At 57.0% G+C, this 14,744-nt stretch overlaps 1 protein-coding gene across 6 annotated transcripts in view; it reads right to left on the bottom strand.

Annotated features, from left to right (window-relative positions):
- The window catches only part of LOC102988495 (tetratricopeptide repeat protein 7A), a 90,690-nt gene that overhangs the window by 28,526 nt on the left and 47,420 nt on the right, over positions 1-14,744 (bottom strand). For 5 of the 6 annotated variants that reach the window (XM_055082487.1, XM_028484209.2, XM_028484210.2 and 2 more), the window contains exons 12-15: positions 12,944-13,060; positions 9,431-9,528; positions 7,583-7,717; positions 1,531-1,733 (exon numbers count right to left, since the gene is read on the bottom strand). In XM_055082487.1, coding sequence (XP_054938462.1) covers positions 1,531-1,733; positions 7,583-7,717; positions 9,431-9,528; positions 12,944-13,060 — 553 coding nt within the window. Of the gene's footprint in view, positions 1-1,530; positions 1,734-5,451; positions 5,660-7,582; positions 7,718-9,430; positions 9,529-12,943; positions 13,061-14,744 lie in introns of those variants that run through there. The other variant, XM_055082489.1, reaches the window with a different exon arrangement.

Below are 14,744 nucleotides of genomic sequence, written 5' to 3'. Positions count from 1 at the left end.
CTGCCTGGCTGCAGGCCTAACGACAGAGCCCACATCCCCCCTCCCAGATCCCTAATCAAGTTTCTGGATGTGACCTCCGGGGAGGCATTTATCAGAGGAGCTAATGTCTGAATTGTAGGAGGAAGGAGGAGGATGTGCCTTGCAAAAAAACAAACATTTGCTGAGCCGACAGGAAGGCAACATGGCGCCATGTGGAGGGAACCTGGACCAGGCCAAGATGTTGCTACGTGGGCCTGAGCTAGAAATCCTTTAAGAGATCAGGCTGAGATGGGAATCTCTGTTCTAGTCTGTTTTCAAGGACTCTCAGGGTTAGCAAGGACCTTATAAAGATGACCTGGTCCAGCTCCTCCCACATGTGATATTTACATTCTCGGGGCAACATCCTCACCAGTTTATTCATGAGTCTGTGCTTGGACTATGCCAAGAGTTAAATCGTTTTTCCTGACACTGAGCTGACATCTGACTCCTCGTAGCTTCTACTCACGAACAAATCAGACCCCCTTTGTCAATGATAATCCTTCAGCCACCTGGAGCCATGCTCCTGATGCGTCTGTGTTCTCCGTGGGGCAGACATCAGTGATACCCTCACGGCCATTCTCCTCAGACAGCTCTCAAAGTGAGACATCTGAGGTGGAACCCAGACCCTGAGACTGGGAAAGACTGTGTTGCTGTGGGCTCCTAAATTATACTTCAGAAATCACTGTGCATACGCAGGCCTGTACACTTTCAGTCGCTACATTTATCCTGATACCTGCTCTCTGAAAGCAGATAAGGAAGGCAAGGAAAAACAGTCTTCCCTAGGGTATGCTATACCACCTGTTAGATGTTTCCTGGACCAGAGAAGCCCCATTGCACAGGTAAGTAAAACTGAGGTTCCAAGAAGGGGCTGACTTGCCCATGATCACCCAGGAAGAGAATGGCAAGGCCAGGACAAAAGCACCGGCATCCTGCTCCCAGCCTCTGAACCTTCCCATAGGAGAGTCACTGAGCCCTGGGCACCCAAGTCCTGGGCTCCATGTCCTAGGATTAGCGGCTGCCGGCCCCTCTTAGCAGCCTGAGGCCATTCTCAATGTGTGCTTGAGTCAGGCCTGACATGACAGCGCACCCCCAAACATCGCCTGAATCCCACAAGGAGGCACGGAGCTCCTCTCAAACGGGCAAGGCAGCCCCGTGATCAGGGAGGGCCTGGGGACCCCCGAAAAAAAGCATTTTGGTATCTGCCTAGAGCCTCCAGGGCAGGGACCTGATGAGTAACAGTGAAAACCTTTGGGGCTAGATCGCCTTACAGAAACACAGCAAAAGGGAGTCACAAAGAATCAACCAATCCTCCTCATCCCCTTAGGCAGGCTCTGATTGAAGGGGGATGGCCTGTCTCTACAAGAACAGAGAATGGTCTCTGTTCTCCCAACAGAGCAGGAAGGAAGCCACTTCCCCCCTGGACAGCAGGGAACAGTGGCAGCAGGGCACTGTAGGCTGCGGGGTAAGGAGGGGGGCCCTGAGGCCTTCGGAGCGGGTACGGGGCTGACTCACCAGGCTATGCATGATGCGCACGCCGTCGGGGTTCACCGTGAGCGCCTCCTTGTACAGCTGCTTGGCCTCCTCCAAGCTGCCCTTCATCTCGGCCAGCCGGCCCCGCATGTAGAGTACCGAGTGTGATGTGGGGAAGAGGCCCACTGCCTCCTGGATGCAGAAGCCTGCTTCCTTGAGGTGCTGCTGTTCCATGAACAGCTCGGCTGTGAAACCAGGAGGGCAGGTGAGGCGGTGGGAAAAGTCAGAGGCCGCGGCCCCCTCCCGCATCCGACCGTCAGCCCCCCGGACTTTCGGAACTGGTCTTGGGTGACGGAAACCATCCCACCGAGACACAGCACGGGACTGGCTTGCTCTGGGGTGCGGCGGTAGCACCAGGCCGCGGTTTCTGAGTGCTCAGTCTGTGTCAAGTTCATGCCCTGTGCTGCACGCAGACCGACTCCGCCGACACTCACAAAACCCTATGTGAACAACGCACTTCTATTACCCACTTCAGGGAGGAGGAAAGGGGCACAGAGAGGGTAAGGAACTCGCGTTAAGGCCGCAGGGAGAGTAAGCGATGGAGCCAGGGTTTGCACTGGGCTGTCCGACTTCAGAGCCTGGCAGTGGGGGCATGAGTGGGGTCCCCTGCAGCTAAGCGTTTGCTCGGGTGACTCTTCTGTCCCGTCACTTCACCTATTCGTCACGTATCTGGGAACAGGGGGCGGGAGGCAGATGAGGTCGCTTTCCAGGGAGGGTGGCTGACTAAGGAGCTAATCCACCTGCGTGATCGGGACGAGGACAGCCAAGTGATGCTACCAAGGAACGATGGGAGGAAGGAGGCCCAGGGAGCGCCCGCGGAGGGCAGGGCTGGGGCTCACACTGAGGAGCTACAAACCTGCCTGCACCTACTGAGAGCTGACCGTGGGCCAAGCAAGCAGCTCCTCTCATTTAATCCTCAGGAGTCTGGGAGGGAGACTCTCCCGCGCCCCAGGCTGACACACCAGGCTGAGAGAGGGAGGGCCTCACCCCAGTCCCTCGGTTGGAAGGGGCAGCTCCTGGCCTCCCTCCAAACTCGGGACTTTCTGTCGCATGGAGAGGAATCAGGGACGCACACGCCTTTCAACCAACAGGTGGGGAAGATCCGCCCCACAACCAGTTTGCCGTCTTCCCCCAGATCAGTAGAAAATAGGGCAGTTTCTCCAATTGCGGGCCCACCCACACAGACGCGCATTTCAAACCCACGCTGCACAGGTACACACCCACTGGAGGCACCCTCAGAAGCGCGGAGCATCGGAGGTGCCTCGCAGCCCACTCAGCCTTCGTCTCGTGGCGGCGCGGGCTCGGCTGCCCCGCACAGATGGGAGGGAGCACAGAAGGGCAAGCAGAGCCAGGCTGGGGGCTTTGCCCAGAGCTGTTCCCAGCACAGGCCGAGAGCTGAGGTTACACGAGTTCAGATTAGGTCCGGGGGCTGGGGGCGGGTAACAGACTCCCCAGAGAAAGCTCCCAGAAAAGGTGGAAGACCTGGGCCCAGGCAGCCTGTCTTCTGGTTCCAACGAGAAGCAGGAAGGAGGCCTAAGGCCTTGACTGTAGCACACAGCACAGCGGGCACTCAGCATGAATGTGGCCTAAGGTCCACTGTAATCAAAGTAGCTTGAATGCTGCAGAAGGCATTCGGAGCAGGGTACTCTTTTTCTCTTCTGGAGTTGAGAATTTGGGAGAATCAGGGAATTAATTAAACTCAGAGGAGCCAGGTTCCCATGATAAGGTGCGAGAGAAGCACAGGCTCTTGTCCTCAGAGACGGCCTGAATTGGAGATTCCCACGGTGGAAAGCTTGGAAGGCCAGGCCAGGAGGGGTGGGCTTTGAACCCGGGGCCCAGCAGGGAGGGCTGGCTATCTCAGCCTCGTTCTCCTCTGCTCTGCTGTTGTGTTCCCTTCCGGAGCTGCCGCCTGGGGCTCTCCGCCGACTGCCTTCATAAGTGGGTCCAATGTCCAGCTGCTGAGGACTGACCGTGTGCCTGGCCCTCCCATGAGAAGGAGAAAGAGGAGAGGGGGGGAAAGCAGAGCAGCTGAGCCACCAAACCACTGGAGTGACCGAGGGCAGTGGAGTGACAAGTGCCATCGCTGAGTGTTCTGGGCGCTCAGATGGGGTCAGGCTAGCTGTGCTGGTGTGGTCAGGGAAGTCTTCCTGGCGGAGGCGGCATCTGAGCTGGGGCCTGAAGGCACAGGGACACTTGGACTGGCAGAGAGGAGAAGGGAGACTGTGCTGATCTGGAGGGCTGGGCCCCAATGTGGCAGGGCTTTTCAGGGTCACAGAGGAGAAGGGAAGAAGCAGAAGGAAGTGTGTGGTGTGAGTGCTGGGCATGGGGAGGCCTGTCCTGCACCAGCCCCTGTGGCTGCTTCCTCCATCACCAGGAGCTGAGCTCAGAGGCCAGCTCTCCACTCCCCTGGACCTTGTCCCAGCAGACCCTCCCCAGGCCTGGCCCACCTGGTCCTGGCCCACCTCATTAAGCTGATTACAACTTGCTGCCCTGTCTCCTGAGCCCCATCTCTGGAGGCTGGCCCCGGTCCCTCCCTTGGGAACTCCTCACAGCACCTTCACATCAACAGATTTCAATTACAGGGATCTCCACCTTCTTTCTTCCTCGGGGCCCTGGGCCTTGTCCTGGTCCCACACCAGAGAACATACCCTGAAAAATAGGTAGGACTGCTTTGCTCCGATGAACTTCATTACCAGTCAGGCAGGAAACCAGATGACACAGAACACAGCCAGAGAAGTGAGGTCTCCTGAGGGCTCCTGGCCGCCTTACAGATAGCCCCTGGCAGGCCCAGCCTCCAGGGCGGGGTCCCTGACCTACACACAGACCCACAGGTCTGGGGGCTGCAATGCACCACTTTTTCCTAGCCTCAGCGTCCCTGGGCAGTTGTTTTACCCAACATGGTGCTGCCCAGACAGCCGGCCTCGGCTGCAGCAGGAGCCGCGTGGCACGGTGCCCACCCACTGCCCGATCCTCTACCTCCCAGTCCAGGCTGCCAGGGCCCAGAGGTGCCCACACCCATCCCGGCCTCCCCTGGCCAGGGCTGGATGAGCAACCACTGTTACTGGATTTTCCTTGAATTCTCATAGTCGAGGTCACCACTCCAGCCAACAGGGGCCTTGCTGCCCTCTCCGTGTCAGAGGCCCCTCTCTGATCCCCTGGGTTCCTTCTCTCTCCCCCTCCCTTCCGATTTTCACTTCTCTCGTCTCCCTCTCTGCCTGCTCCTGACCTCCTCTCCTGTCTGTCTGTCTGTCTCGGCTTTTCTTCTTCCTTCCATCTCTCTCCACCCATCCTCCTCTGTGCTTTCTCTCAGCAGGCTCCAAATGGAAAACATCTGTTCCCTGGAGCTTTGCAACAGTCCCCTTTATTATTTTTTTCGGAGGCATCCTGATCTAACCCTGCACCCAGAGCTGGCTCCAGCCTTCCTGCCCGTCTTGCCAGCGCCGAGCCCTCTCTGCAGGAAGGAAGGTCTTGCTCGGCTGCTGCTGAGCCGAGGAGCAGGGTGAGGGAGGGCCCAGGGCCGTGCTTAAGGCCTTGTAGGGGCCTCGCCAGGTGAGATGCGCTTCCTAGAGGCCCTCCATGAGGCCCCAGAAAGGAAGGGGGACCACCCGAGCTAAAAGGGCAGGGGCCCCCAGGGCAGGAGAGAAGGTTAGACCCTAAAAAGAATACACCTTGAGCTCCAGGGGGGTCCCCAAAACTGTCCCCTAAAGGAAATAAGCAGTTTCCCATGGAGCAAACCCTCAGGACATATGGATGCCCAGAAAAAAAGGAGAAGGAACGGTGGGGGAGGAGGAATGAGAGAGAAGAGCAGGGGGCCGGAAGGGAGCACGGCCAGGAGAGTAACACAGAGAATCCAAGGGTCTGAAGGGATTTTTCGGGTTGGTCTGAGACCCTCCATCCCTGGGATGCAGAGGGGGGCGCCGTTTTCCTCAGGCCACACAGGTGCCAGGGCTGTATGGGCCTGGGCTCCCGACTTCCTGTCCCGGGAGCGCTCTCCTCACGGACTCAGGAGGAGGGGCTGACGGGCAGGGAGGAAGGAAGAAGGACAAACAGGAGCAAGGAAAAGAGGACACGGGGAGCAGGCACAGGAGGCCGGAGGGAGGAGGGCCAGGAGCTGAGAGAGAATGGAGAGTGGAGGAAGATAAGGGAAGAAATGAGGAGGAAAGAAGGAAACAGAAGAATCAGAGGAGCCTGTCGGACCAAGGCTCAGACGTAGCTTCTGTCTCAACTATATCTTTATAATAAATACGCTCTTTAGACACGGCCCTGACCGCCCTACCCCAGGCCCCCAGTCTGCCCAGCCGACAGCAGGGGTAGCTTCCACCTTCGGGGCCACCTAAAGAGCCAGGGCAGCCCAGACAGTGTGGATCTGCCATCTGGGAGCTGGGACTCGGGCTAACTTCCCCTGACCCAGGGAAAGCCCACAGCCGCCTGTGAGCCCCTGGACCTCCAGGGCAGGGGAACTCTCCCTACACCTATTTCCCTCTCTCTAGCACGTTGTTAGCTCCCAGAGACATGAGCTGCAGTGAGAGAGAAAGGTGGGTCATCCTGCCCTTCTGGAAGGCATCTCTTGACACTCAGGATCCTGGAGCATCTATGGGGCCGGGTGCCTCTCCCATTTTCAAACAAACCCACTGCCAAAGAGGCAACATTTTTGAAACTCTCATCTCTCAGGTGGAAACCCTCCGTGAGGCGTCTCACATCAGACTGGAATGGGAAAGAGGCTTGCAGAGGGAGGGGAGGAGGACGACAGTTGGGAGATGAAGGGTAAAACATTAACCAACCTAAGACTGGGTTAATGATGGAACTTACTGCCAAAACAGACTGGGATGCAATTTATCTTGAACCAGACTAGGGCCTTGTCTGTTATCCCTCTGGATTTTTCGAAGTTCCTCTTCCTGCTTCAGATGTAACAAGCTGACGGTGGAGCACAGCCCCATATCCCTAGCATCCTAAGGGAGCCTGATGTGCTAACTGGGGCAATATTTGCATTATTAACATGCTTCCCCATCTAGTCTTTCTGTGAATCCTGGTCCAACTTTTCCCCCCAGATTTAGAGCCTGTGGAGGGGAGAGCGGGGGTGTCCTGCATACTAATGTGTCCATATGTGAAATCCATGCAGCGGGGAACCTTAGATCCTCAATCAACAAGCACATTCTAACTCTGACTTGCAAAATCCGCAGGTCCCAGGAAAGGAGTATCTACTTTGCCTCTTCTCCATCTCCCCTCGGGTCTATCGGCACCACCCCCTTGCTGGAGAGGGGGCAGATAGGAGGGTAATCAGTAAAAGGTGAGAAGCTTCACTCCTGGGTCAAGGGAGCATGTTGGCCTGGTGCATTTTTAGGATTTCACTTATCCTACCGCCGCCTTTCTTTTGCTGCTGCCATTTTATCTCATTCAGGTACATCTCCGGCCTTGATTCTCTCTTTTTTCACTCTAATCCACCTCTCACACCACTGTGGGATTAAATTTTCTATCACTTCAGCGAGTCACTCCTCAGCATCTCTTAGCCAAACATCAAGGAACCTCACTGCTGGGGCTACCACGCTGCCTCTGCCTCTCCCGTCATTATAGTGGACAGGACAGAAGCCCAGAACCATTTACCGAGCACCTACTATGTGCTGACTGCTTGACACACACTAGCTCATTTTAGATCAGGACAGGTAGTAAGTGAGCCGTGCAACTCTGAAGCCGCCGGCCTCCCCAGACCCTCAAACTCCTAACAGACCCTCAAACTCCATGGTGGCAACAGTGCCCACTAGCTGTCAAGAGAGATTGTCACCCAAATGGCAACCCTAGGGTTACCAGCCCTCTGCCTTCAACGATCTTGACTACCAGGCCTCGCTTTCTTGGGGCCAGCACACCTCACCTCTGCTCTAGCTCTCCCGTGAGTTCTCGGGGGTTCGAGTCCTAACTAGTTTTCCTCAGGACACAGCTCCCCGAACTTGGGCTGCCAGGGCGGACCCGGAGGAGCCAGAGGGGGCCCTGGTGGCCCGCAGGCAGGAGGGTGGGTGTCACTGGGGCTGGGGACACTCACCAGCCTGGAGCCAGATCTGTTCCAGCGTGGTCCACAGCTGCATGGGGCCCTGCTTCAGAACCGAGCTGGGCACGGTCAGCTCCGACATGGCCTCCTCCAATCGGGAGGCTGCGATGGACGATGCCCGCTGAGAACCTGCAGAGCAAGGTGGGAGGGGCTGAGCCAGAGTCCGAGTGCCCCACTTCAGGCCCCCGGACAGAGGCTGCGCAGCCCCTCAGGACCGACAGGGCATGCCAAGTCAGGGCAGGGCAGCCTGGCCCAGCAGCCGCAAAACAGCGCACAGACCCACTAGGAGGGGCCCACCTCCTACCCTCACCCAGGCCGGAGAGAGGAGCTTTCTGAGGGGCAATCAGGCGGGGAGCCCACTTCTAGGAGTTAATCACTAGGGAAGAACACCATGAATGTCGGCAACTGCGGGCATTCTACCACTGCCTGGGATACCGGAGACAGAAATGGCCTGACTGTCCGCCAACTGGGATTGATTAAAAATAAGTGAGAGTATAATCATACAAGACTATGCAATCATTAAAATAACGATGCATAAATATGGGTATCTATGCAGGAAGAGGCTGACATTATACAGTTTGGTAAAAAGCAGATTGCAAAAGAGTATGATCACATTTTTACAAACGAGAAAATATGGACATGTTTCCGAAAGTCTGAAAGGCCAGTCGTTTATTAAGGTCTCAGTGATGAACTGACGGATGACTTTTCCTTTCTTCCTTTTACATTTTTACTTTCTGTTTTCACAAGTGCCTATTATTTCTTTATAGAAAGGTCCCATTGGTGGTTGGGCTGTGAAGGATCCTTGGGTAGCAGCTCAGGCCAGACCCTGTGCCCTCCGGAGAACTTCTCCATGTGGCAGTTCAGAGTGACATGGGTCCCTGTTCAGGATATATAAGCCGTTGACATTTACAATTCACATGCAGGTGAAATGCGAGCACTTTTTCCCCTCTCTCTCAGAGGCAGTAAAGGCTCCAATAAACTCAGGAGACCTCAGGGCAAACCACAGATGATTTCAGTTTATAAGGCGGGTGTATACAGAGTCCTAATAACCTTGTCCAGGGTCCTTCCCTCTCTAACTGCAAGGGAGCTACACTCTCCGTCACCACTGCTTCCTCGGAGTCCGCAGCTCCACGTCCAGCCCAGCAATCCTCAGACCTGCCTCTCAAGTCAGGGGCTGGGCGTGGCTTCGGAAATCAGCTCCATCACTTGACAACGAAGGCACAACTTGGTTCACGGCCACAGGAGTGGAAAAGATGAGCAATGCCACCAAATACAACTCCCTCATGCTTCCATTCCCGTGACTAATTCTGCTTGTGTTTTTAAGGAAGGTGTTTGCTTTAATCAGGTCCTGGGTTAAAACATGTAAGTTTGCAGATCCCGAACTTGTTTGAATTTCACAAGTCGTGGATGTCAGGATGAGTTTTTCCAGGAAACAACAGTCAGCTTTGGGTCTGCAGTTGTAAACAGAAGCTCAGCCCTTCCTTTCTACTCGATGGATCTACGGTGGACATTACCACGGCAGACCTTGGCCTTGAGTTTTAGCCTAAGGGGAAACGGTTTCCGTGCTCCACAGCCCCCTCTCCACCCCAGTCTCCCCCACTCTCTTTACTCCCCACACAGGGGGTGGGGTTCTTCCCTCGCCTATGCCAGGTGCCCACTTCCTGCCCCAGGGCCAGCAGCCATCCGGCCAAGATGGGCCCTAAAGAGGCCCGTGGTAGCACAGGCCCCTTAGCACAGGGGCCGGCAGGAGGTGGGGTGGGTTTGACCAGGCGGGCAGATGCTCAGGCTGGGAGAGGGAGCTGTGGGCTCACGTGGACGGCTGCTCACAGGGCACATTCTTACCGGAGTCTGCATCGTGGGCATCGGGCAGAGTCAAGTGCATGCCACTCTGCTTCTTCAGTGTGAGGCCCTCGCCGAGGCTGCCATCCTTTTCCAGGCCTCTGGAACGTAAGGGAGGGCCAGGCCCCGGTGAGGCAGAGGGGACTGGCATGGAGAATGAGGGGAGCCTTATGCCAGGCAGGCTCTGGGGCTGAAGAGTTCAGGCCCGAGAACAGAGCCAAAGACCACTAGGAAGGATGGAGACAACCAGAGCAGCAGGCCAGATCGGAGCTCAGGCTTGGGATTCTAGAATCTGGCTCACCCCAGATGCTAAACTGACGTGTCAGTCCTGATCACACACACGCACAGGGTGCCCGCTGTGTGCCTGTGGGGCCGTCAGCCTCCTCACTAGTCCCTAACGCTGCCACATCTTGTTTCCAAAGCTACACGCTGACTCATGCTGCTGCCACCAAGCATGTTCTCGCCGTTCTTCTCGGTCCACCCAAACCCCGCATTGTTTAGAACCCAGCCCGAGGGCCAACATCCATCTAGAGGCCTCCTGTGGCTCCCCTGCCCTCACGCTGCCGTCCCTCCCTGCTCTCCATCAGCGTGGATCCCAGCACCACGTACGCCGAGGATGAGAACCTCTCCCATCCATCTATTCCCTCTTCTACTTTTTGTTACCCTCTCAACGTCTAGCAGAGAGCCAGGCACAGAGCGGGCACCGTGGACTGGCTTCCAAGGGAAGCCTGATTTTTCAGCCCCCCCACCTTCCAGGGAAGGAAGGCCCACATGCCGCTCCCTGCCTCAGGTTCCCCCTCCCCGGGGCTGCCAGGGTGGCCTCGGAAGAGCCAGAGGGGGCCCGAGGGTGGGACATAAACAAGCCCCGCCAATTCCCCAGGTCCCTGCAGCTCCCACAGGGCTAGGGAGGCTCCTCTTTTCTCAAGAGTGGGATGTGGCGGGACCACCAGCTCAGAAAGGCTGCACAACTGGCTGTGCCCATCCTGGGGTGCACACACAGCCCCCAGGTAGCCCCTGCCCACTGCTTGGGGGGGTGGTCTGTGGCCTTGAACCTGCTGGTTGGGGAAGCTTAGAGGACTGAGGCGGAAAGGGCAGGAGAGGAGAAGGCAGGCCCAGCTGGGGGCCAGAGGCCTCCTCCCTTCAGAGGGGCACCAAGACGATGGTCCCACAAATAACGCCAGGGCCGGGGTATCCATGCCATCCTAACTCCGGTTCACGTAGAACTTGGTTATTTGGGTGCACAGCCATCTTTGTGGGCATTAGAGGAAACCATCCACAAAGACACAGTTGGTCGGGCTGGTTCCCACCTCTCACACCCCCTTCTCATTCCCGGGAGGCACCTGAGTGCAGGGCAAAAGAGCCAAGGACACTGGGGGAAAGCCACGGGGCTGCCCTCCTTAGCTATGTGACCCGCGGCAAAGCTACTTAACCCTTCTAGATCTTAGTCCTCTCTTCTTGAGATGATCACAGTTATTTTGTGGAGTTAAGGAGCATGAGAATGTCCACCTCACAAGGTCATTGTGAGGACTAAATGAGAACGTGGGCAGGTGCCCAGCCTGTGCCAGCCTGGAGCGGATGCACAGACACAGCTTCTCGTCCTGAAGCGGGCTCTCCTAGGGCTCCAGAAACAGCTCATCTTGGGGACCTCTTGCCTCCTGGTCCTAGGCCCCTGCCCTGAAGAACCTGACAGCCAGATAGAAGGAGACAGTCCAAGTTGAGCGTTTAACAAAGACCCAGGTGGAGAGAGGGCTGCGCTGGGCCGGGTACTGGAGGCTCCTGGAGGGGCCCTGTGGGCTGGCCCCAGGCAGAGCAGAGGAAGGCGGCCAGAGAGGGCAGGGTGGGGTGGGGCAGGCCAGACCTTCAGGCTGTGGATTCTGGCCTTGATCCTTGAGTGCCCCCGCCCAGATTTTACAAGCCCTAGTTTCTGCTCTGTGGCTCCAGGTTCAGAAAGAATGCTCCCTCTTCTTGGGCAAGCCAGGAGGGGACTGGATCCAACCCTTTGGTCCCAACAATTTGCCTGCAGGTAGCTGGCCAGGCTGAGCTCTGCTCCACCCTGGATTGGTGAGGCCGGGGGTGGGGATGGTGGTGTTTGCCGGGGGCTTCCCCAGAGATGAGGCTGCAGGTGGTGACTTGAAAAGACCCCAAGGCAAACCCAACCGCCCCACCCTGGAGAGCATCTGACAGCTCCACAGCTCTGCTGCTCCGGCAGGGGTGGCGCAGGCTAAGCCCTACACACTGGAGATGAGGCTGCAGCTCAGAGGGGCCCCATCATGATCGCCTGGATGAGCAGGCAACCGGCCACCCGGCTAAGAGGCGCTCTCTGCCAGCTCTGGGGACAGCTCCTCTCTGCAAGGGGAGCCAGGCTGTGCACCTGCGGGACCTGTCACAGCCAGTGAGTGGCAGAGCAGGGGGCATCCAAATGCAGGCCCCCCCCCTCACACCAGAGTCTGGCCCGCACCCTCACGGCACCCAGCTGCCAGGTGGTTCCCCATTTCCTTTCTGAAAAGTCCCTCACCCCAGAGCTGCCTGCTGGCAGCTTCCACCCACCGGTCCTGCTGGGCCCTGGAATCTCCCAAGCCCAAAGGCCTGCAAAGAGAGGGCCGACCCTATCCTGCCCAAGGATTTTATTCCATCAGATTATCCTGAGGCCTCCTCTGTAAACTGCACCTTTAGGGATATTCCTCTGGGGATTTTAAGAGGCTGCAGGGTTGCCAGAGTCCCTGTGAAAATACATATACCTACCAGAGTGGGGTCACATGAGGAGATGACACAGCCAGACAAGGGGAGGAGGTGGTACCAGGGGACCAGGAAGGGGCAGTGCACCGCCCCACTCGGAAATGAGGCCCATTTCTGCTTTGGGCTGTAAAGGCTGAGCCCAGGTGTCCCAGTAGGTCTGAGCAAAGACTTTCTGCAGATTCAGCCTGGACAAGAGTGCCCTGCTCTGGCCCAGGAGAATCCCAGAGCTTGGGCTGGGAACTGGAGAAGGAGATGGGATGTGTGGGGACAGTGGGTGAGTGGGGAGGAGTGGGGGGCCCTTTTAGAACTCAGCTTCCTCCTCCCCTCCTCTCCCAGCTTCCAAATGGAACCAGGAAAGCAGTGACAGGCTCCACAGGCTGGGGCTCAGGAGATCCAGGTTCAAGCTCCACCACTACCATTTACAGGAGAGTGGCTCTGGCATGTTATATAAGGTCTCTGAGTCCCAGTTTACCCCCTGGGATGAGGTAAAATCTGACAGAGGATAAGATAAAAGCAGCTGATGGGGGAGATGCTTAATAATGATGTCTCTTCCTTCTTACCCCTCTGAACTTTAGTTTCCTAAACAGCCTCTTTCTGTCCTTCATAGAGGAGGTTAAAATTAGAGCAGGGATGTAAAAGGCCCCAGAAGCAATAAGTCCCATTCCCTCATTCAAACATCCTCACCACCTCCACCCACCAGGCATCATGGCCACTCAGCTGTGTGCTGTTGCCTTGGCAACCACCGCCTCCCAACTCCATCTGGAGGGACCCGCCACTCACCCCAGCTGGGAGAAGCTGTACAGGGTCTGCCACAGCCGCAGCATCTGTCTGCAGGTCACAAGGGCTTCCTCTGGGCCTTTCAGTATCTGCTCCAGCTTCACCTTGGTGAACATCAGGCTGTGGGGAGAGAGCACGGCAGATAGAATGCCTGAGGGGGCCCCCTTCCCCTGGCTTTCCTCCCAGGGTGGAACCCCAAGGGATTCTGCAGAGTGCAGAAGGCAGAGTGCCCACAAGCACAGTGGCCTCAGCTGTATCCCTGGACCACGTGTTCTCTCTGTGCCTCAGTTTCTCCATCCTCTCTGCCAAAGCGCAGAGCACTCTTCTGCATTCACCAGTGTCCCTGTCGCTCACGCCTGTCCCCTGATGGTGTACTATCCCGCCCAGCCTCTGAAGCACTGTCCAGGGTGGTTACGGTCTTGCTTTCTTTGCCCCTCCTCTCCCTCCACACCCTTGGCTCTGCAGCAACCTCACTGAACACGTGTCTATCTTTTTACTTATATGGCCCACCAGGCCCACGATGGGGCCTTATATAAGAGACAGACCCAGAAGCAAACTTTGACTCAAGGAATGAGGCTAAGCAAGGAACTGGTGAAAAGGTCACAGAAGGGCAGGGTTCTGCTTTCCGCCTCACCAGCAGGCAACAGGTGCTCAGTTAACATCTCCTAATTGAATGCCAACTGTATCCTAACCCTGTATACCTGAGGAGGGTCAGGTTTTACTCTGTCAAAGGATTCTTCCCTGGATGGCCAAAAATTGCCAGGCCTCCTTATACATTCAATAGGATGAAAGTGACATGAAGTCTTATTCCGTCACCGTTTAGGAACAACCTCAGAATCTCTCTCAACCCCCAACCCTGAAGTCCTCTGGGGTAAGAACAGTGGGGATGTGGCCCTGAGAGGGCCTGGGAAGAGAGGGAAAGTGCTGGCCCACCGGGAGGCAGGACGCAGGGCTGGCTGGCTGCCTCCCTGTGCCCAGGACACAGACAGACCGGCAGAACACTGTCTCAGCATGACCAGGATGGGGTCTGGATGCCCTGTGGGTGCCAAGGGATAGATCTGTAACTGCTGGGGAGTCTGGGGTCCTGGGGAGGGTTCAAGGCAGTGGCTGTTTACCCACACGTATGGAAGTACTGCCATCTTTTTACCACGGGTACCGCCAGCCACACTGACGTGCACCAGCTGCCTGGCAGCCTGCGGAGAACCTGGCCGAGCCACTGAGGCCCAAACAAGGCTGCGACTCCTGGTTCTCAGTGGGTGGTGAGCAGTGACGCCCTTCCGTTCACGGCACTGCTTTTGGGCAAACCCGAGTATCAGGCCCTGAACCTGACTGCTGCCTGGTGGTGCTGCCGGCCCACCTGAGGGTGGCACACAGGCCCTCGTGGATCACAGAAGCCGAGTCATGTGTGGAGACAGGGTGCACCCCCATGACCGAGGCTGCAGCAGAGGGCAGGCCCCACACTGCGAGGCCAGGCCTCCATCTGGGGGCTTCTCTCTCTGACCTTCCCCCTCAGTCAGGGTCCTGGCCTCCCCTGCTTGCACTGAGTCCTGGGCGTCCAGCCTCACAAAGGACTTGGATGGCTTCACTCCATTCCTTCCTTCTCGGATTGTGACTTGTTGGCAGAGAATTAAAATGGTGGAATTTGCCTCTTTTCGGTGGAGAGGGTTTGGGTTATGGGCAAGTATTATTTTTCTTCCTCACTTTCCTTCAAAAATCCATGTCCCGGGGCTTCCCTGGTGGCGCAGTGGTTGAGAGTCCGCCTGCCGATGCAGGGGACAGGGGTTCGTGCCCCGGTCCGGGAAGG

This window comes from Physeter macrocephalus, unplaced genomic scaffold (assembly GCF_002837175.3).
Source record: "Physeter macrocephalus isolate SW-GA unplaced genomic scaffold, ASM283717v5 random_145, whole genome shotgun sequence".
In the NCBI taxonomy this organism is placed as follows: domain Eukaryota; kingdom Metazoa; phylum Chordata; class Mammalia; order Artiodactyla; family Physeteridae; genus Physeter; species Physeter macrocephalus.
The sequence above is the reverse complement of the archived record's forward strand: the minus strand, read 5'-3'. Positions and strand labels throughout refer to the sequence as shown.